The following is a 23481-nucleotide window of genomic DNA, read 5'->3' as shown; positions in this document are numbered from 1 at the left end:
CACAAAATTTGAAAAAAAAAACCCTTTTTGGGGAAAAATTTCATAAATCAGATTTATTAATCACGATTATTGTTTTTTTGCTGATTTTTTTCAAAATGATAACGATTAAATATAACCAAGAATGAATTGTATATGGGATGAGCAAAATAAAATCAATTGTAGTAATTATGTAAAAGGCAATAGCATGAAACTTAGGTGTACAGATTTCTGGCCGGAAATGCCAGCCTGTCAGTATGTTCTGGCTTCAAGGCCGGTCTCGAAGGTAGGTCACTATTGCCACAATTAAATCCCGATTGAAATCACAATTTCGATATCACGATTAATCAATTTTCGATTATTTTCGATTAATTGTGCAGCCTTAATAGGACGTCATAACAGCGTAGTACGAGTTTGCCCTGAGGGGAGTCACATTTCTTCTACAGTCAGTACTGTATGTATGTATGTATGTATGTATATATGCATGTATGTATGTATGTATGTATGTATGTAGAGTATATATCCAGTGTGAGTACATTACCTGGGCAGGAAGACACTCTCCACCATGTAGAAGTCTTGCATGAGGACATCTCTGTCGGGCTTGGAGGTCAGGTTGCCCACCGTGTAGCCGATCCCCAGCTGGATGGCCCCCCTCACCGCCTCCGAGGTCGGCTGCTCAGAACACAAGATCAAAAGGTGAAGAGGTCACGGAAGGTGGTCATATGGCCAAGGTATTTGTGTGTGTGTGTGTGTGTGTGTGTGGGGGGGGGGGGGGGGTTGGGGGGTAGTTGCGGATTCTTTTTCGCAGGATGGTTGGGGAAGCCTCTTTCCTTATTTCTCTGTGGGAACTTGTCCATGGTTGGTTGGCCCTCAGACACGTCACCTCCATATGATCTCAGTGAGGTTTAAGGAGCTCAAAGGGGTGTTTCTTTATGATACAAGCACTGGTGATTACAGGGCTTAGGGTTAAGAGTAGTGTGTGTTAGGGCAATGTATCTAATAATGTGAATAACACTTTACTTGAGGTCGACGTCATACATGTGACATGTCATAACCATTATATCAATGGCATGAACATTTTATGACTGTTGCCATTACATGTACCAGTAATGTATGTCCAATGTATATGTAACCATAAAACGCTTATGAGACAGATATAATGTTTATGACTCATTCATGACTGTGTCATGACACTGTTATGACACTATCATGACATGCGTATCACACCGGCATCAAGTAAAGTGTAACCATGAAATGTTCGTTCATCATGCTAAATATTACATTTATTTATTACATTGCCCCAACTCAGCCCTGCTCCTACTTCAAACCTCAAATCAATCAATCACAGACAAGCTCTCTTGAGAATAAAGGAGTCTCTCCCAACCACCTTGCAAAAACATTGCTTGGGGGTTGGTGTGGGTGCAGTGTAGTGCTGTTGGCACACTAATAACCTAATGACGGATCATAGCAAATGAGGTGATGGCCCTACCCACCACTACTAATGACGGATCATAGCAAATGAAGTGATTACCTCCTCTGGTCCTTCTGACTCCAGTCCCTCTGCAACCTGTGCACGCAGTCAGAGCACACGTGCACATTCATGGAATGTGTGCTTATGTAACGGAAAACTATTTTCTGATTGGCTGATGATGAGTTCATAAGACACAGACCCTGTTATGAATCAGCTGTTACCAAAATGGCCATGATCAAGTCATAATGTATTACCAGAGGCAGACTATCTATTTGGCATAGCTATTCAGTTGCCTAGGGTCCCGACTGTCACACCAGTCTCGCTAAACACACAAACAAGTAGTCAAAACACTAAAATAGCACCAAAACACAGAATTTAATGTCTATATCAGTGGTTGGCAAATAAGGGTTTATCTTGGTCTCATCAGACCACACGACATGGTTCCAGTGATACATATATTTGGTCTGTTCTCTCTTGAGACCAAGATGAACAAATTTGCTTTAGATGGTGTCAAGCATGTGTGGTGGTAAACAAGTAAGTTTTACACAAAAAGTGCATCATCTGGCTAGTCAAGCATGGTTGTAGGACTGACATGGTTTGGGGAGGTATGGATGCCGTCAACATTGGAAATCTGAATTACACCTAAAGAGGCATGCATGTCAACATGCACTCTGACTACAAAAGCAGATCATGATATTCTCCATAGGATTTAATTCAAAACTCACACCCATCTATTTTAGCCAGGTGCAGACACAAAATGTACAATTTCAATGTACTGAAAGATTGAAACACACACCGATGAATTCCCATTTAATTCCTTTTCATTTCGAAATGAAAAAATTAATGTAGTTGCTGCCAAAGGTGGTTCTACAAAGTATAAAGCAAAGACTGTGAATACTTTTGTAAATATGATTTCTTTGTTTTTTTATTTTTATACATTTTCAAAACTGTCATGACAACTTGTTTTTCACATGGTCATAATGGAATAATTTGTGTAGGATTTTGACAACAGAGATTCATTTGTAGCATTTGGAATAAGGCTTTAAGATAATAAAATGTGAAAAAAGTGAAGCGATGTGAATACTTTCCGGATTGACTGTATATATAGTCTATATAAGGACCATGTTTGCATTTTGCCTAGGGCCCCAAAATGGCTAGATCCGCCCCTGTGTATTACTAAAGGCACTGTGCACTGCCATAGTGGTGTAGCTCTAGTACTATTACTAAAGGCACTGTGCACTGCCATAGTGGTGTAGCTCTAGTACTATTACATCGTTCCACTGGTGGAACAACGGCATGTGTTAAGGGGCTACTCAAGACTTAACACAGACACTTACACAGACAGCCCATGTTATTAATCAGCTGTTACCAAAATGGCCATGATCGTAAAGTCGTAATGTATCACTAAAGGCATTGTGCAATGCCATAGTGGTGTAGTACTATTACAGCATTCCACTGGTGGAAGGGCGTGTGCCCTTTGAGGAGTAAGGAATTTCTAGAGGTTCTTCTAGAATTTTACTGGAACACTCTACAGCTCCCATAGACATCTGTGTTAAAAATCTCGCAAAGACATTATGACATCATAATGAGAACTCAAAATTTGGACAAAATTCTAATCACATATTTGTGATGGTACTCCTCAAAGGGTTAAGGGGCTACATGGTACCGTATGGACAACCTCTTGTTTCGTCACACCTCAATTCATTTCTTTTCCTTATTTCTTGCCGCCACCATTTACTATCAGATGTGCACTAATCGTTCACAAAGAGAGCATGTGCGTACATAATGGCAGATTTAGGCTAAGTCTACATTAATGAATTTCATCATATTATACATGCAGTGTTGGCGTCTTGCAAACTGCTTACGTTTACAAACAAAATTTCTGTCCTGTCAATAACAAGCTACTCTGTTTGCAAAAAAGAAACGGGATCTGGCATCTTCAAATCATTCCCTACGTCGTTTTTCAATATTTCACTATAAACGAACAGTGCATTCACGATAGAAATGATACAGACACGAATCAATGTTAAGTCACTCTAAGTTTGTTTCCTTCAGTAGTTCCACTGGGCAGGCCATTTCTATTAACCTCAACTTCTCCCCTCTAAACCGTGACTTGCTATCGCTCAGCCATTAAGAAGAGGTATGTGTGGCATGCGCACGTGTGTGAGTGTGAGTGTGTGTGTGTGTGTGTGTGTGTGTGTGTGTGTGTGTGTGTGTGTGTGTGTGTGTGTGTGTGTGTGTGTGTGTGTGTGTGTGTGTGTGTGTGTGTGTGTGTGTGTGTGTGTGTGTCTGACGAGCATAGTGATATTAAAGTAGAATTTTGTGTTTTGTAAGAATAGAGAAGCAAGTAACAGTATTTGAGGAAAGAATGGGGAAGGTACTGGCTAGTGTCCTGAATCAGGAACTACCAGTAGATATAATAAATGTCCTGGGAAGTACACAGTGCATGGTGCTGTTGTGATCAATTGATTAAAAATTATTTTAAAAATATTTGTATTGTGCAACAGAGTGTAAAACCAGGAATTGTATCTATTTCAGATCTAAAAAGACACACAGTGAGTTAATTCTTCTCATGGTGTATAAGCATGCTTGCTCTATCTATGCTATTACATTTGGTTGCAGTGTTGGTTGGTAGTTTACCACTATGGGAGTGGATGCTAGGATTGTAGGCTACATTACGTAGTTAAGAAGGCTACATTAAGTTGCATTGTGTATAGTTGCTAGATTGACCAAATTAAAATTTTAACATGTCACTTCTTGTAGTATTTTTCTTGCTTATAACATGACATTTTATGTATACGTTTTGTATATGTCAACTGGAGTGGGAGCTCCATACACAATCTCTAAATTCTGCTGCATTTACACAGCGGATAAACCTAAATGCAATTTTTCTATAAACATTGTTCTTCATCTACAAAAGTGACCCGAGTCCAACACATTTGTTTACATTTGAAATCCTGAAATAGCCTGCGTGCGTAAACCATTCCAACATTCCAAACAGCTGAAAAAGCTCAACAACGCAACCCACTGAACATGAGAAAGAAAACCATAACTTATAGAGTTCATGATGACACTTAAAAATATTTTTTTTTACTGATAAAAAGACACAAACGTTGTTTATTACGTCTACAAACGTCTACAACGTCTAGCTTTAAATCTAGACTCAAGACAAAGCTGTTCTCAGATGCTTTCCCCTAGCTTAAATGTATTATTATTATTTTTATTTTAATGTTTATTTAATTTGTTTTATTTTATTTTATTATTATTTTTACCTTATGTTTTATCTTAATGTTTTAAATGTTTTTTGACCCTAATTTATTTCCTTCTTCCCTGTTTCCTTTCATTTACATTTGTTAACTTTGTGAAGCACATTGAGTTGCACCTGTGTATGAAATGCGCTATATAAATAAACTTGCCTTGCCTTGCCTTGCCTTACAAACTAGCTGCAAATATACCTATTACCTACTCATGACAAAGTCACTCCAAAGGTTTGTGTTTGTCAAAATCAAAATTTAAAATAACTGCTAATAATAATCAAAAAGAGACAAAGGCTGCTAATGATGTCTGCAAACTAACTGTAAACATGTATCACAGCCACTATCAAAGCCAGCCACGCTTCTGTCCATGTTTGTGAGGGATACACACCTTCTTCATCTGCTGTGCTGGTGGCTTCTCACGTCTTTGAAGTGTTGGCGATGGGCTCGTCTCCATCTGCACATCCACACATACAGACATACAGTGTTCACATTTTAGTGGCTTTCTATTATGCTCTACTCTGTTCTGTTCTATTCTATTCTGTTCTGTTCTATTTTATTCTATTCTGTTGTATTCTATTCTATTTATATCATGTTACCTTTACACATGACCCACGTCTATCAATATATTGAAACAAACATCCCACTTGCTCACGTTCACACACATGAACGCACACATGCGCGTGCACTCACAAACACACACACACACACACACACACACACACACACAAACACACACACACACACACACACACCCACACACACACACACACACACACACACACACACACACACACTTATACCAACACAATGAAACCAACCTAGGTTGCTGAAACAAACATTCAACGCAAGCACAGACGCACACACACACACACAACCCCCATATACTGTATTCTTAATCTAATCAAAGATCCGCAAAGCTCTTGTACACAAACAAATAAACATACAGTACCGTACTTTGTTGTTCACAATGTTTAAGCCACTGGTTGCAACTGGTCACAGCAGGATAGGCTTAGGTACTGTATCTATAATTTACACTGTGCGATTTTTACCAAAATGATCACACACGCGCGCACAAACTAACACTCACATACACATACACATACACACACACACACACACACACACACACACACACACACACACACACACACACACACACACACACGCATGCATGCATACACACACACACACACACACACACACACACACACACACACACACACACACACACACGCATGCATGCATACACACCCACACACACACAAACACACGCACGCACGCACGCACACACACACACACACACACACACACACACACACACACACACAAACACGCACGTACCTTATTAACAGTGTAGGCACCTTTACTGTTCATATCATCCACAGAGCCTGGCCGTAACATCAGCTGCAGCTGTCACCTACAGCAGAAATGAGCACAACCATCCACCCACACACACACACACACACACACATACACAGACACACACAGTTTACAACACAAGTCAACATCGTCACAGACATTGGCTACAATAGAAAAGTCTGGAAATACACAACAAACAGTCACACACACACAAACATACGCACACACACACACACACACACACACACACATACACTCACGCACGCACGCACACACACACACACACACATGAACGCACGCACGCACACACACAAACACACAGACTCACTGTAACAACACACTTCATCATCATAACAGGCAGAGAAAGATCTAGAAATACACAGCCAATGAAAAAAACAATTAAAAAATGCACACACACATACAACCCACTGCACTGCACTAACATGCACTTCACAAACAACTCTAACAATAGAATTGACTACTGTCAGCTGAGCTCACAAACTGACACTGAAACTCACACACACATTACGATGACGCCAAGCATCACCAAGGCGCTCGGACGGTCAACAGCTCTCAATGCGACTAACACCCTGAACGCTGGCCATCATCAGATCATAACACTCGGACAAAAAAAGGAACGAATGAGAGAGAAACAAAGGATGAGAAAGAAGAAGAAGAAAATAATAGGAACGACAGATCGCAGAGAGTGAAAGTACATCCGCGGGCAAGAACAGGAAGTGAGAGAGAGGAAGAGAGGATGAGAGAGGAAGAGAAGACAAAAAGTGTTGTTGACTGCATCACATCCTGCCCGTGATGTCATAGAGCCGCGGGACATCGGCCAATCAGAAGTGGAGAAGCAGGCCTACCTGAACACTTCAGCGAATGAGGAGTGAAGACAGAGGCCGCCTGATAATTTACACAAAGCATCATGACGGTAGAAAAATCATAAACACTCGCACTCTTGCTCTCCCTCTCTCTCTTTCCCTCTTTCCCGCACCCACCACCCCCTAACCACACACACACGTACACACACATGTACACATGCTCTAATACACACATAGTTGCACATAGAAGCACACATTCATGAGAGGAGAGAGGAGAAAGAGCTGACACATTCATACAAACACTATCACACACACACACACACACGTATACAGTAGTACAGCGATTCTCAAACTTTTTGTGTGAAGTACAACCCGAGAAAATATTGAGCTCTCCGAGTACCACCTTGACAACCAACATTAGAATATCGCAGCAAAGGCTTTCCATATTCACTTTTGCCAGTCAATACAGGAGAGGTTCATAGCGGCATCAACAGCTACGGTCACATTCAATTTCCAGATTCATACATTTCAATATTACAAAATGTGAGACCAAAGAGACATTTTCGACTGCAACAACTTGATCAGCCTTCAACTCAATGCACAAAAAATGAGTACCACCAAGTACCACCAGAGATGTCTCAAGTACCACCAGTGGTATGCGTACCACAGTTTGAGCACCACCACAGTAGTAGATACACACAACACAGCTCTGCTCCACACATACCTGTTTCCAAAAATGTGTGATAGAAACAGAATGAGCACCCTCAATGCACTCAACACAGTCAAAGCTTTCTACTGTAAATTCCGTTCTATTAGGCGTCCCACTTGTTCAATGTTCCGTCTGTTGGGCTCTGCAGATGAGTCTCGTTGAGTTGTACTGTATATTGCGATTACTGCTGAGTAAGTTGAGAAAGCAGCCTTTGGTGGGGGCTAAGAGGGATTGGACCACCCATAACGCCTCCCGCCCCAAATCCCCCTCCCCTAACACCCCCCCCTCTCCCTCTCTGACCACTGCACTCCCTATTTCTCACTCCCTCAAGACCAGTGGTTCTCAACCTTTTTCAAACAAATGACCCTCTGACCTCATCGTAAGCATCCCAACGCCCCCTTGACATCACCATAATCCTGCTAATGCCCCACTTAGTATTAAAAAGTAAAATAGACTAATGCCCCCCAATAGGAACTAAGCCCCACGCCCCCGGAGGGCTATAGTGCCCCTGTTGAGAAACACTCCCTCAAGACTAAAACCTGCGGGCAGGGGAGGTTACTCAACAGTTGGACCACACTTTCGAAAAAACATCTACACAGAACAGCACACATAAGTACACGTGTTTTTTTAAAATAACAAATTAAAAAACCTGCCATCTTTCTCTTCTAACCTGGGAAAGACATTTTCCTAACATACCCCAAACCGTTCTATTCTCAACAGGTGTACAGTGCACTTACGTGGCATTATGTGTACACTCATGTCCGGTTACCACTACTCCATATTATTCACCTTCTCCCCTCTCTGTTTCTCTCTCTCTCTCTCTCTCTCTCTCTCTCTCTCTCTCTCTCTCTCTCTCTCTCTCTCTCTCTCTCTCTCTCTCTCTCTCTCCCTCCATCTCTCTCACGCACACACATAGACACACACACACACACACAGCCCAACCTTTATATCTTTGTGGTACCCTTGTGGGGCCCTTCCTATCTTTGTGAGGGCCTTCCATTCATATTTACACATATTTAACAATAGCCTAACCAAAACAATCCCTAACCCTAACCTGTCGATGAGGGAATGTGTTTACACTTCTACTTTTACCAATAACAACAAAACTACCCCAGCAAAAAAGTGGCCAAACATGTGGAGTCCAGGATTTGGACCTCACGTGGCGCGAGGGCCCCAGCACGTGGGTGTGCTCCAATAGCAGTGGCCTCACGAAGTAGGATTGGTGTAGCACACACACACACACACACACACACACACACACACACACACACACACACACACACACACACACACACACACACACACACACACACACACTATCACACTATCTTGCTAATCTGTGCACAGCATCTCTCATTCTGCATCGGAAATGGAGCCTCTGGTCATTGATTGCCTTCTGTAAAGTTTGCAGCTGGCACAGAGGATGGCACACGCACACACACACACGCACGCACACGCGCACACACACAGACAGAGGATGGCAAACACACGCACACGCACACACACACACACACACACACACACACACACACACACACACACATACACACACACGCACGCATGGACACACACACAGGCGCACGCACACACACACACACACACACACACACACACACACACACACACACACACACACACACACACACACACACACACACACAGCCCTGTTGCACCAGAGGATCCAGAGTCAGAGTCATGTGTCTGCAGCTACCATGGTTGCCATGACAACTCGGCCCTGCTCTCCTCAGGACCTCGGCAGGGTAAGATGGTAGATAAAGGTCTGTGTGTGCATGCGTGTGTGTGTGTGCATTTGTGTGTTTGTGTGTGTGTGTGTGTGCGTGCGTGTGTGTGTGTGTGTGTGTTTGTGAATTAATTAATGTCTTTATTGTCATTGTACAGGTACAACCAGATTAGTAATTAGTTAATTAAGCTTAGTTAATTAACGTGTGTGTGTGTGTGTGTGTGTGTGTGTGTGTGTGTGTGTGTGTGTGTGTGTGTGTGTGTGTGTGTGTGTGTGTGTGTGCGCGTGCGTACAAGCATCTGCAATTTGAGCACATATGGGGCACAAATGTGCAGGTTTGGGACTAACTAGGAAGCTTGGGAGCTCCTTGCTTTTCTTGGTTAATTTGTAGTGTCATGTCTTTGAAACTCAAGGGTGGGGTTCGGTTAAGGGTTTGGTCTGTGCAGTTTAGCTGAGTTTAAAGTCAATGGGAGTTTGTGTTGTGTTGTGAGTGAGGGAAGGGGTCTGAATAAATATAGCAGGGAATTTACACATCAAATAAAGTCCTTCGATGCTCCAAGTTACATACTGTAAATACATGAGATAATGGCAAGTGTGTGTTTGTGTGTGTGTGTGCGTGTGTGAGTGCGTGTGTGTGTGTGCATATCCCATGTGTGTGTTTCTGTCAACTTAACAGAAGCCAATCAACGAGCAGAGCGAATGTCCAACACAACACCACTTACATAAATCATAATAACTCATTGAGCGCATTACACATTGAGCACGTTGTTGGGCACACAGAGGGCAATAATACCATACAGGCTCCTCAGACTGTGAACCATTTCATAATGAGCACAAGTGCCTGTGGATTACTTGGAGCCAAAGATCTAATACTCTCACAAACACACAATTGTCATTAAGTACCCATGCTGATTTCATAACGGCCACCCGAGGTAAACATGTGACGTCTTTCTTCAGGTGCCCTGGCAGGAACTCCAAATCAATCACCTAGGAGGAGCAAGCTGACACCTTTGTGTAGCCTAACCTTAGTTGGTAGTTACCTCGTGGAAGTACAGTAAGAACTTCCTTAACCCATTTTAGCCTGGAGCGAAATATACGCTGCATTCAGGCTCTTGAGATTTGAGGGTTTTTTTTTTATTAACAGTGTGGTTATGTTCAGAGCTGAATGAACAAATTCTAATGCCAAATGATGGTCCTTATACTTTTAAATGCCACTTATTTAATGTTTTTATGTGCTTCGGAGGCTGAGATATTTAGGCTTTAATAGGCAGAGGGCACCTTTTCCCAAAAAGGGCTTAGGCTAAAATGGATTAACTCATTTCACCTTTTCAAATTACATTAAATTGCATTTGCAGACGCTTTGTAACCAAAGGAACTCCCAATCAATCACTTGGGATCAAGCTGACACCTTTGTGTAGCCTAACCTTAGTTCCTTGGTCTCCAAACAAAGGTCTGCTGGCCAAATCCGGCCCGGCCATGGCTAACGTTTGGCCCGCCATGAGGTCAGAACAAATGAAAACATACATTAAGTGTGTGAATTTCGATCACAAAAATTTCAGTGGGTAATCTCTCTAAAGCACTCACAGAGAGTTAGATGTTACGATAACAGTCTCATAACAGACATTGATAAGAGGGGAAGACGGAACAGCGACAACTTGTTTCTCATTGGGTTGGGGCGTTGGTTTGGCCTACAGCCTCACTTGCTCTACATAATTTGGCCCTTGAAGAAAAATAGGCCTAATTGGAGACCACAGTTGGTAGTTACCTCGTGGAAGTAAGAACTTCCTTAACTCACTTCACCTTTTCAAATTACATTAGGCCTACATTGAATTTAGCAGACGCTTTTTAACCAAAGCAACCTTACGCTCAACCACGGACATAATAGCCTACAACACTTTCAGATAAAAAGAGCACAGGAAATGTACAGAATAATGCCAAGTAGGGTTAGTTTCTTTTTTGAGCACATTAGCGCATGGGGTAAGTAGAGTACTCACACACACATACACACCATACCACAGAGTCTTCCCCGGGACAGGGGCAGCTCAAGCACTAGTGCAGTAGTTCAAATACCTTTTTAGTTTAACATAGGCCTACTGCTCAATTGACCTTCACAATAGCATGTGGCTTAGCCCAATGCTAACTTCACCAAATCCCAATCCCTTAGTAGCTACATAGAGAATACTCAATTCTATGGTAGCCAACAATGTAGCTAAACATTTAGCATATACCTCACCTGTGGCAGCTATATCTGTAACATCTCCTTCACAATAATACTATCACAATGTCAAAAATAAAAAAATACCTTTCCATTTTAATGTACACGCTGGCTTTCATCTCCATATAAAGGCTATACTAATATCTCCATACAGTAACTGCTGGTAAATTCCCATCTGCTGTAGCCTACACATGCTGAATGTAATAAATGAATGCAAAATTTGCATCAAGCTGTGACATCAAATAGAAAAGGCAATCCAACTGCACAATGCATACTGGTGTTGCAACATCAGGGTGGAGGAGATATACTCTTCGGCTGTTGACTGTTGAAGTGTATTCAAATAAACTGAATTCTTAATCTTTTCAAAATATGTTCTTTTCGATGGGTTTCAATGGCTCCAATCCATGTAGCCAAACAGCAGCAGTAGATCAAAGGGATTTCAAATGAAACCCAAGAATTAGTTGAAATTCAAGTGGAGATGATTAATAAAAATATTTTACTGCAAAGTGATTATCTCATATCTAATAGAGGCAATTTTTGTTCTTAATTAAGCCTGTTAGATCAACTCTAAACAAAAAGAACACAATTTGCTGTTGTTTTCAGTATGTTTCAAATGAATGTAAAAATCGCAAAAGTCAACCATACGATTGTCACATTTACCCAAATTGCCACAATTGGCCTCATTTGTGCAGTGTCATTGGATCCCTTTCAGGATTATGTAAAGCAACGTGAGGGGATTTTGTGCACTGGACAAAAAGTCTATGCAACCCTAGACGGCCAAAGTGTTTTTGAAAGCCTTGATTACATGATCAACAGTAAACAGAGATTACCTCCTAATACTCTTGAGACTTGTTGTTCTTAAATGTTCACAGTGTGATAAGATCAGACGAATTCTCTATAATAAATTAACAAATAAATAATGAAAGTACGCATAATCATATAAAAACATAGTATATATTTACTGTTGGGTTAATTTTTACAGCAATGAAATAGGCATTTTTACAACTTGGTAAACTGCTACAGGGGTGGGGAATTATTTTGGCCAAAGGGCCACAATTGGAGTTTGAATATTGACCAAAGGGTCAGATGTACCATAGCAGGCAACTTTTTTGCTGGCTATTTCATTCATGCACACTGTAATGGCATGAATTTAAATGAATATAGTAGACCCTTAGCCAGGCCGTGCCCTCCTAGTGACGCAACACCTTCAGCATTGCTACCAGTCAGGTCAAGAGCAATGCAAGTATTTTCTGAACTCCCAAAAAATTGGCAACTCCTCCCACTTTGTCTGGAAGCTAACAACCATTAGCAAACCGAGGGAGGCTTGTCAACTATGCCGTTTGGGAAACATTAATTGTTATGCACAGGATGAGACCAAGTCTCGAAGAGATTGATAATCAGGCAAGTACACCCTTGTCTTTGGTAGGTAAGGTTGTAAGAATGTTGGGTGGAAGTATCATTTTTGTGAAAACACTAGGGGCCAGACGAAACAGCTCAGGGGTGCCACATGTGACCCCAGGCCCTCAGTTTCTCTGGCCCATCACTGTCGCTCACCAATGCTAAATGCTCGGTATTATTCATTACCTCGTCACTTTATGGGTATTGGTCCATCACTGTTGCTTGTCCTGTCTTGCACTTCGATGTCAGTCTGTAAATGTCAATCCTGTGTTTGTCTACGTATGTCCTTCATGTTATAGAGAGAAAAAAGTAATTTCAATTTTCTTGTATGACTTGCTGATATGAAGAAAATGACACTAAAAGCTAACCTTACTTGACTTGACTTGTTTGCCCACCTCTGTCGAATAAACTTTGACAAGAAATTAATTATAGGCATACTGCATGTAAAAAACAATAATACTGCATAGCATTTACATTCACACCTCAGTGCCATTAGTACCATGCACCAGTGTATCACCATAGCATTGTGGAAGTGTAGTATCATTCTTATGGTGATACAGTAACTAAAACGGTACATTACAGTAAATAGTGTAATAAATCCATCATAACCCTGATGCCACAGTGACACTGTGATTACAGCATGGGAAAGTCCCATGTGTGGGACTGTGAAAGCACACCACAGAACTTAGTGATGATGACGGCAAAAGCATGACAGTTACTGTATGCCTCATCCAGCGAGGGGGACACCCAGCAGGTGCCCTGAGGCGGTGGGGCAGTACCATGGTCAGGGGACCTCAGTCAAAGCCCAAAGCCAAACTATACTGTATACTCAAAGCCCAACTAGGGAAACTCCAAACTCCAACTCCCATTGTCATTGTAACACAGCACTCCACTGCACACAAGTGCACACTGCACACCATGAAATTGCATTTTATGCCTCACCCGTGGAAGGGGGCAGCCCCCAATGGCGCCCCAAGGGAGCAGTGCGGTGGGACGGTACCATGCTCAGGGTACCTCAGTCATGGAGGAGGATGGGAGAGAGCACTGGTTAATTACTACCACCACCAACCTGGCGGGTTGGGAGGTGAACCGGCAACTTTTGTGCTACAAGACGCCCTAACCACTTACCCATTACTATTCAGTCACGGAGGAGGGTAGGATGGGGTTAGGGTGCTGGTTACTCACTCACCCAACCGACTTGCACACTCAATTTATCAGCATTACAGTACTTTAACATGAGAGATTTATCATGTCCTACAGTAGATAAGTGGTTCTCAACCTTTTTCGAACAAACCTTGCCCCCTGGACCTCATCCTAAGGCTCTCAATGCCTCCTTGACCTCAACATAAGCCTGCCCCCTAGTATAAAAAAATGTAATGGACTAATGCCCCCAATGACAACTAAACACCGGCCCCTCTCAACTGTATCCTTCTCAACCCAGACTTGCTACCCAACCCTCATGCAGAACACCACTGTGTGTTTCTCTATGGCTCTCCTCTCCAACTGCTGAAGGGAGGGAAGATTGTGAATTGTTTAGCACAATTAATTTGTCTTAATATCGTTATTGACTGATATCAATATTGACTGAAATAACCGTGATATTGATTTTTCTCATAATCAAGCAGCCCTACGTGAAGCAGTGAAAAAGTGGGTGGGGACAAGCTAAGTTTACCTCAAAAGTGGTAAGCTGGACATGGTATGGTCCCCACCGACCATCCATACCTAATGTCCAGGCCGCGCCCTCCTAGTGACGCAACACCTCAGCGTTGCTTCTAGTCAGGCCAGGATCAATGCAAATATCGTTTCTGAGCTCCAGAAAAATCGGGAACTCCTCCCACTTTGTCAGGAAGCAAACAGGCAGTAGCAAACCAAGGGAGGTGGGTCAACCATGCCGTTTGGGAAACATTCATTGTCATGCTCTTGGTCAGACCAAGTCTCGAAGAGATTTGAAGGTCGATGATAATCAGGCTAACTGTATAAGCCTCACCCTCAACAGTGGCCCATGATGACCGACTGTCCCTCTAGTGTCAGAGGTGGAGACGGAGATACTACAAAGGGGAGGCTGTGGGTGGAGGCGAGGCGAGGCGGCCAGCTGGCTGTGGTATTGTTGTTGCTGCTTGCTGGACGCGGGCGGCGGTGTGTTTGCATTGGTGTGGAGCCGATCGAGAGTCCAGAGTAAACTCAGGAGGGTCAGGTGACGCATTCAAATGGATCACCTCAGCAAACTGATGGGCAGCCTGTTCACGCTGCTTCACGGGTATGAAACAAACAATACAATACAGCAGGCCTATTCAATTTGCAGCGCCAAGGGCCACATGTTGGTTTAAAAAGCGTCATTAGGCCGACCACGTGTTATTGATGGCTGAAAATGTGCGAACCAACTTAAGTTCTTGGTTTCGGAATGTGGCCCAAATTAAATTTTAATTGAATAGCCCTGCAATACGGTTTAGCACACTGTAACACCGAACCATTCCATGCATCTCTCTCTCTCTCTCTCTCTCTCTCTCTCTCTCTGTATGCGCGCGCGCGTGCGTGTGTGTGTGTGTGTGAGAGAGAGAGAGAGAGAGAGAGAGAGAGAGAGAGAGAGAGAGGGGGGGGGGCAGGCCTGGACTGGGAGAACAAAATGGCCCGGGCATTTTTGGCCCAGACCGGCCCCTCATAATCAGCGGATCACATGTGATTACTTATTGACCAAGCGGCCTATGCGAAAAGGCGCAATATTCATGCATGAATCTCTCTTTCAGCTACCAGAAAACACCAGGAAATGTGTGCTGATATGAACTATTTATTTAAAATGAATCTTAGTTTGGGCAGTGGTTTAGAAATGCAATAGATGACCACACTCACAGCAAAAGTAATCTAGGCCTACTCTACTTCTCTCTCTAACTCAACCTCATCCTGGCCTGGTTTGACTAGATGAGAAGAGGAGATATATTATTTATCACAATGTATGCAGCACTTGCAAAATATTCAAATTTATATAGTATTCAGTGTATTGTTTGTCTAGTAATTTATAGCCTACAATAAAGATGTTTGTGTCACAAGTCTTATTTTCTCTCGCTGACCCATGGGCACCAGAGGAGGTGCGACAGGCAGCAATGCCCAGCAGGTATTAACAGCTACCTGTACAATCCTGAGTGTATAGCCTACTCATAAATTGACCTAAATTAATGTTAAATTGAGGGTTTCTTCTAACAGGTGCATTAGAAGAGGGGTTAATTTCCTATTATCAAAATGCATCTCTCATTGCATAAGGAAGCTACTTTAATAGCTTGAATGATGAAAGAAAATCATGAACTGCCTATCACCACAATGCTTTAGTGTGTCAAATATGTTAAGAAAGCATTAACATACTGAAGTTTCAAAATGAGCAGTGCTGAAAGTGGTAGGCTACATAAAATAGTATACAGATAAAACTGTATCAAAAGCTTATTCAAAAGAAATTCTTCAATCATTTATCATTTCTAATTGTCCTGGATAAAATAACAGCTGAGAGAGATAGAGAGAGAGATGCTAGGTCTTTACCTACAGAATATGGTTTGATTGTGGTCCAAGAATTAAAAAAAAAAAAAAAATCCGTTTGGCAAACCTTTTTCTACACGCGAGACGCGACAACCGTTACACGACATATGGACATTTTCACTGCGTGGTAATTGTGATTACGCAAACGATCGCTGAATATTTAGTGAGAGTAGGCATGAGTTTGACAGTCTTCGAAACGCATTTGCTACGCGGAATGCTTTAGAACAACACCACTGGTGTTCCATTTAATGCTATAGGCTACATTTGGCACACTGCCGTGGCTACTATATTGTTAATATTATTCACGTCAGTGGTTTGGTGGAATGTTTGTCTTCTCAAATGTCCGTGAGTCGTGCGACCGGTTCAAAGCACTCAAGCACACTTATAGTGGTGGGAATTAATGGCCTATTTGATATTAATGTTTAATGCTGAAGTGAGAGTTGGGGAGAGGCATGGAGTATCCTAAAGTTTGAAAGAACAGATATTGACTTTACTCATACCTGTCGGGGCTCGTTGACACAGAAGTCAGTGCTCGTTGAGGCTACTACTGCCGCTTCACCTGCTGTCTCCTAGCGTGCTCCTTCACTTCCAACATGCAGAAGTTGTTGTCCCTCTCCTGCTGCTACAACACTACATGCGTGAACACATTATCTTGCCTCTGCTGCAAGTTTTTTTTTTTTATCCCTTTTCCGCAAGCTTTTCCACACCACCTTTTAGTTTTAGTCTCTCCATCGCTTGTGTCTCAAATTTGCGCGCGTAATGCAGGGTAGGGGTGGGGCCGCAATGAATAGTTTAGTCCGACTCAGATGCACCAATGGGACACCCCCTCCCTCTACCCCCTTTGTGTGGGCTGATGTCATTGGATGAGAGCCGAGGGCCGTCAGCACGAAATTGTGGGCCGCCGGTCACATTTTTTTTTAAACATTAATAACAATTATTTTTAAAAACCGACATCACCGGCCCTCTAGGGGCGTCGGCCCACCGGGATTTTGCCCGGTTTGCCAGATTGCCAGTCCAGCCCTGGGGGGGGGGTGTAGGCGCGCGCTCGCGCCATAGAGTGCGTTCGGTCATGATGTACCACTGTTGAGAGATCTCTGTGTTCCACACACCACGCTGCAAGCAATCACACACAGTATCTAACACGGGTCCCCACCTGCATCAAAACACACCGCGCAAACACCTGCTCAACAGCGCGTAACGATGTCAGGGCGATAGGGAGTCCATTGTTGTCCCTTCAATGACTCACAGACGCACAGAGTAATGGAAATATGAAGTTCAGGTGACAACAGGAACTGTGGCATGCGAAATGAGATGAGAGGTCCTGGCTGTAACAATGCCAAGTCATGTTTAATGTCACATCAATGAGTCAAGTTCCCCGTTCTTCCATGCGAGAGCATGGGGAAGCAACAGGTGACCAAATCCTTCCTACTGCCAATGGAAAAAAACACACAGCAACAGCTGCACAACAGTGCAACAGCTTTTGCCAACATGGGCCTTTAAAAAAGTAGACAATTCGTTTCAATAACTCCCTGACAAACTCCTCGAGTTTTGTTTTCGCGCGGTAGGCTACCGAGCTTTGTCCATCCCTGTTATAACTCCGTAGCATTTTATCTCACCAAAACTGTCATCCAAAACAATTGTCCAGACAATTGTCCACAACTGTGTTTAAAACATAAGGAAAGGGAAAATGATGAACACAAAGAATATACACAAACACTCGCTTACCTTCGAGAATCAAAGGACAGAGACTGTCCGACGGCACGCGCTGAGCCGTTGGCCCAGTGTCCCCAGTTTGACACATTCGGTGAGAGCGAGCGGGCGGACAGTTCTCAGTACGTAACCTAGAGACTCCGCCTTGACATGCCAGCCAGCAGCAAGATAGTCGCGATAAAAGACACACCGCAGCCGGTCTTGCAGACAGTGTGCCGTCGAGTAAACAAGTCACTGTCAGCGCGCTGACCTATAAAACCAAGTTAGTGGTTTTGGACAATTGATGACACTAGATGAAAGCATCGGAGTAACAGTTCGGCTTATAATAACTACACAAATATTTAGGCTAATAACAGGTGTCACAGCAACTACAGTGGCCTATCTGGACCGTGTCTGAGTCACAAATAGAAAGTTTTAATTTAGTAACCTGGGTTGGCCTAGCCTGAATTGCATGTGGGGCTAGAGCTGAGGCAGGCCCATGTCCAATTCACAAGTTGCCAGCTCATTTGACATTATTCATGTCAATTATTAATAATATGTCAAAATGTTTAGTAGTTAACCACAAAATAGTTAGGAGCTGAAAGTTTGACTGAGCCCTTACAGTATAGGCCTGTCCTCTTGCAATAGGCCACCAGCCTGCTACAGGAAAGTTAATCATTAAAGTTAATTCCCATGTAAGCGCTAGTTTATAGTGCAATTTGCATACATCAGCTTTAAGCTCCGGGTTGCCACAGTAATGACAGAGACTTGGTAACTTCCTTTAAAGGTGATTATCATGCAAACACACTGACTCACTCGTTTTTATTCTATTTTTGTTCCTTGTCCCTGATAGGTTAGTTGGAAGGAAGCTATTTTCTTGTCTGACTCTGACTTCTCGAAAGATGAAGATATGCAGCAGAGAGAGTAGAGAGAGAGAGGTTCCATTGGCCCATTGTTTCCTGGTTCTATTATGGCCCCCCTTAGGCAGACCTAGGCATACCTGAGGACTGTTCTATTCATTGTAGGAGCATTATGACACGGCCCTTTAGGCAGACCGGAACCTGGTCGCGTTAGGTGCCCATAGAAATCTATTATGTTGGCATATCTCTATATACTTAAAGAATCTCTGTATGCAGTCCTACGTACTGTAAGGTATTCCATAAATGTCAAGGCTACAGCCGTGCTGATTGACACTAAAAGGAAAGAAGGCCTATAGGCGCTCTTTCTAAAGGGCAGACATGCTGAATGGATGGTGAGTTGAAGTAGGTCTAAGCAATTTCAACACACTTGTGATGTTTTGACAAACACTTGTCCTTAGTTATTATACTGGGGATACTGTAACTGTGAAAGAAAGAAAGAAAGAAAGAAAGAAAGAAAGAAAGAAAGAAAGAAAGAAAGAAAGAAAGAAAGAAAGAAAGAGAGAAAAAGAAAGAAAGAAAGTCACCATTTCCTTAGAACACAGGTGACATCGCTGACTCTGAATTAATTGACACCTCTGCATTTTTGTATGGTGTACTCTGCACCAAATTCATACCATTATATAGAGGAGCACTGCTGCCATCTAGTGCTTTGTACACTAGTGTCTCCATCTGCCTGGGGTAACAAGCAAATACAGTAGCAGCAATACTCAAATAGGCTAAGTAATTACAGTAGCCCAGATAAGAGCTGGGGTTGATCATATCATATGTTGGCAGCTAATGCCACCTGTCTGATTTACAGTAAAAGGTGGAAAATGTCACAGACTACTAGAAGTTGCATCAGATGTTACTGGGGTAGGCTGGTGTTGAGAATGTGAGAGGTGTTTTAAAACGCTGAATGAAAAATGTGAATATGATCAAATTTGGCAATAGCTCCAATGAGCAGCATAGTAGCAATACCTGCCAATGACAGCAGTCTAATATAAACGTTGGAAAAACATCACCCACTTCAAAATGTAGGTCAAATTGTTACCTGGTTAGGATGACGGTTAGACTTTCAAGTGTTTAGGCGAATGATTGGAATGTGAACTGGTTGGGGTGATGTTTGGAATGTTGACTGAGCTACAACTCATATGACGTGATGGTAAAAATGTGTGTGTGTGTGTGTGTGTGTGTGTGTGTGTGTGTGTGTGTGTGTGTGTGTGTGTGTGTGTGTGTGTGTGTGTGTGTGTGTGTGTGTGTGTGTGTGTGTGTGTGTGTGTGTGTGTGTGTGTGTGTGTACTTGTCCTGAGGGAAATTAATTGTCCACACACTTGTAAAAGATAGCTTGTTTGTACACAATAGTCCTCACAACTATTTCCATTGTTTTTTTGTTTTTTTTTAATTATTCTTTTTGGTATTTTTACACTTGTGACAAATCTGCACATTTATAGTACAGCATTTACTGAAATACAGAGTAAGGTCTGGACACAGTTCAGTGAAGCACTCTGTGTGTGTGTGTGTGTGTGTGTGTGTGTGTGTGTGTGTGTGTGTGTGTGTGTGTGTGTGTGTGTGTGTGTGTGTGTGTGTGTGTGTGTGTGTGTGTGTGTGTGTGTGTGTGTGTGTGTGTGTGTGTGTGTGTGTGTGTGTGTGTGTGTGTACTTGCTGAGGGAAATTAATTGTCCACACAATTTTAAGTTAAAAAATGGCTTGTGAGTTCACAATAGTCCTCACAACTATTGCCGTTGTTGTTGTTTTTTTTCTTTTTGGCATTTTTGTACTTTATGATAAAACTATACATTTACAGCAACACATTTACAGCAACACGTTCAGACTACAGTTTTTACTGAAAGACTGAGTTAGGGGTTGTGTTGGTCTGGACACAGTTCAGTGAAGCACTGTGTGTGTGTGTTAGGCATGTGTGCGTGCCTGTCTGTCTGTCTGTCTCTGTGTGTGTGTGGGTGTGAGTGTTTGTGTGTGTGTGTGTGTGTGTGTGTGTGTGTGTGTGTGTGTGTGTGTGTGTGTATGGGTGGATGTGTGTGTGTGTGTGTGTGTGTGAGTGTGAGTGTGTGTGTGTGTTTGAGTGTGAGTGTGTGTGTGTGTATGTGTGTGTGTGTGTGTGTGTGTGTGTGAGAGAGAGAGAGAGAGAGAGAGAGAGAGAGAGAGAGAGAGAGGAGTGTTTCACGTGCGCCACACATTTACTGTACATGTTTTCATGTGACTGAATGCGTGAAGTCTTCACACCTCTCAGACACAGACCTCTATTCTGCCCTACAATTTCAGAACGCAGTATAATTCAAAATGGCAAACGAAAAAAGGCTTTAAAGTTTCCTTTCTGGCCACACGACTGTGTTGGAGGTAAAGTGGTAATGACACATCCATATAATACTTTTTTATGGTGGAAATTTATGCACACAAGAAAAAAGCATGCTAGTACGACACAACCTCCTAAAACCAAAAAGCACAGTATAATCAGTTTTTATCGTTTTTTTTTCGAAACGGGACCAAGTTGGACCAAAACATTTTAACACAAGAAAAAGAAGGTATTTTAAAGCCAATTTCCGGTCTAAACCCATTTTCGACCATTTTCAAGATACTGCGTTCTGATATTGTAGGGCAGTATTCTCCTCTCACTGCTCTGCTTCAGGCAGTCTAGCTCAGCGCTTCTCAACCTTTTCTTGAATAAACGCCCCCTGGACCTCATCATAAGCCTGCCAACGCCCCCCCTTATTAGTATAAAAAATGTAATAGACTAGTGCCCCCTAGTGGCAACTAAGCTCTGCCCCCCCTCAACTGTATCCTTCTTAACGACAACCCCCCGGGAGGGCTCCCCAATGCCCCCTGGGGGGCTGTAGGAGCCCCCTGTTGAGAAACTCTAGTCTAGCTTCAAGCCAAAGAGGGCCGTGACCAGGGCCGCTGACAGCCTTAACTGGGCCCGGGACAAAATCGTCTGTAATGGCCCCCCTCTCAGTACACACAATGTAATGAGAACTGAATTCTGGGGCCCTTCTCCTCCTGGGCCCGGGACAACATACCTGTTTGCCACCTCCCCTGTTGTCGGCGGGCCTGACCGTGACCAAAAAGCTCTGGTCATGTGATTGCCGGGCGGCATGTGACCCTGAGACAGCCACTGGTCACACATGCCCTTACACACAGACAGCAGCACACACATAGGCTACAGCTCTGGGCCAGAAGTGGGACGTGTCCGGCGCATGTGTGTGTGTGTGTGTGTGTGTGTGTGTGTGTGTGTGTGTGTGTGTGTGTGTGTGTGTGTGTGTGTGTGTGTGTGTGTGTGTGTGTGTGTGTGTGTGTGTGTGTGTGTGTGTGTGTGGTGGACACAGCCTGTCTCTTCTCCTTCCGCATAGACAGTAGCAGACACAGCTCTGGGCCAGAAGTGGCCCCTGTCCGGCGCGCACGTGTGTGTGTATGTGTGTGGTGCAACACTGCCTGTCTCTTCTCCTCAGCTTAACTGAGCTGGCCGAGAGCCCGAGGCACAGCCGTAACAACTCAGCTCTATTTTTACTCCCCCTGTTCCACTTGTGTATACACTTGGCAAAGGAGTCCAGCTATACACTACTACTCTAGAATAGTGTTGAATTAAATTCCCTAAGTGTTGAATTAGCACTGCAAGACAGAACTGATTAACTTCGCAGCTGTTCCCTGTTCCTCTGTTGTGTATACTTGGCAAAGGAGTCCAGCTATACACTTACACTACTTCTCACTACTCACTTGGTCCTTTCTCTTCTGACACAAACATTCTGGTGTACTGTAGAGTCCCAACTTAACCCTCAGAGGACATTTTGCAGTGTTGCCCAAATGTTGAATTAACACTGCAAGACAGAACTGATTCATTTCGCAGCTCTATTTTTACACACCCTGTTCCACTTGTGTATAAACTTGGCAAAGGGAGTCGAGCTATACACTACTACTCACTACTCACTACTCACTTGGTCCTTTCTCTTCTGACACAAACAGTCTGGTGTAGAGTCCCAATTTAACCCTCACATTTTGCTAACACTGTGGAATAGGACCATTTTTTCTGTAGTTTTTATTTTTCCCTCCCCAACTATTACTAGGACTATTACCTGTGTTGTCTGTGCCTTGAAATGTCCATGTGGGCATTATGTATATTATTTATGTGAGTTTGACTTGACATATTTTCCCCTGGGAATCAATACTCTACTCTACATACGCACATGGGCAGTCATGGCAGTCATGGGTGAGCGGTTAGGGCGTCAGACTTGCATCCCAGAGGTTGCCGGTTCGACTCCCGACCCGCCAGGTTGGTGGGGGGAGTAATCAACCAGTGCTCTCCCCCATCCTCCTCCATGAGCATGGTACCGTCCCACCGCACTGCTCCCCATGGGGCGCCACTGAGGGCTGCCCCCTTGCACGGGTGAGGCATAAATGCAATTTCGTTGTGT

At 43.2% G+C, this 23481-nt stretch overlaps 1 protein-coding gene across 3 annotated transcripts in view; it reads right to left on the bottom strand.

Annotated features, from left to right (window-relative positions):
- pip5k1ba (phosphatidylinositol-4-phosphate 5-kinase, type I, beta a) overlaps window positions 1-18383 on the bottom strand; it is a 33304-nt gene extending 14921 nt beyond the window's left edge. For 2 of the 3 annotated variants that reach the window (XM_063212731.1, XM_063212733.1), the window contains exons 1-4: window positions 18198-18383; window positions 6046-6121; window positions 5093-5158; window positions 518-648 (exon numbers count right to left, since the gene is read on the bottom strand). In XM_063212731.1, coding sequence (XP_063068801.1) covers window positions 518-648; window positions 5093-5158; window positions 6046-6105 — 257 coding nt within the window. In that variant the 5' untranslated portion in view covers window positions 6106-6121; window positions 18198-18383. Of the gene's footprint in view, window positions 1-517; window positions 649-5092; window positions 5159-6045; window positions 6122-6581; window positions 6790-18197 lie in introns of those variants that run through there. The other variant, XM_063212732.1, reaches the window with a different exon arrangement.
- Between the last annotated feature and the right edge of the window lie 5098 nt (window positions 18384-23481).

The sequence above is a fragment of the Engraulis encrasicolus genome, chromosome 12 (assembly GCF_034702125.1).
Source record: "Engraulis encrasicolus isolate BLACKSEA-1 chromosome 12, IST_EnEncr_1.0, whole genome shotgun sequence".
NCBI lineage: Eukaryota > Metazoa > Chordata > Actinopteri > Clupeiformes > Engraulidae > Engraulis > Engraulis encrasicolus.
Note: the sequence above shows the minus strand (reverse complement) of the source record. Positions and strands in the feature narration are given on the sequence as shown.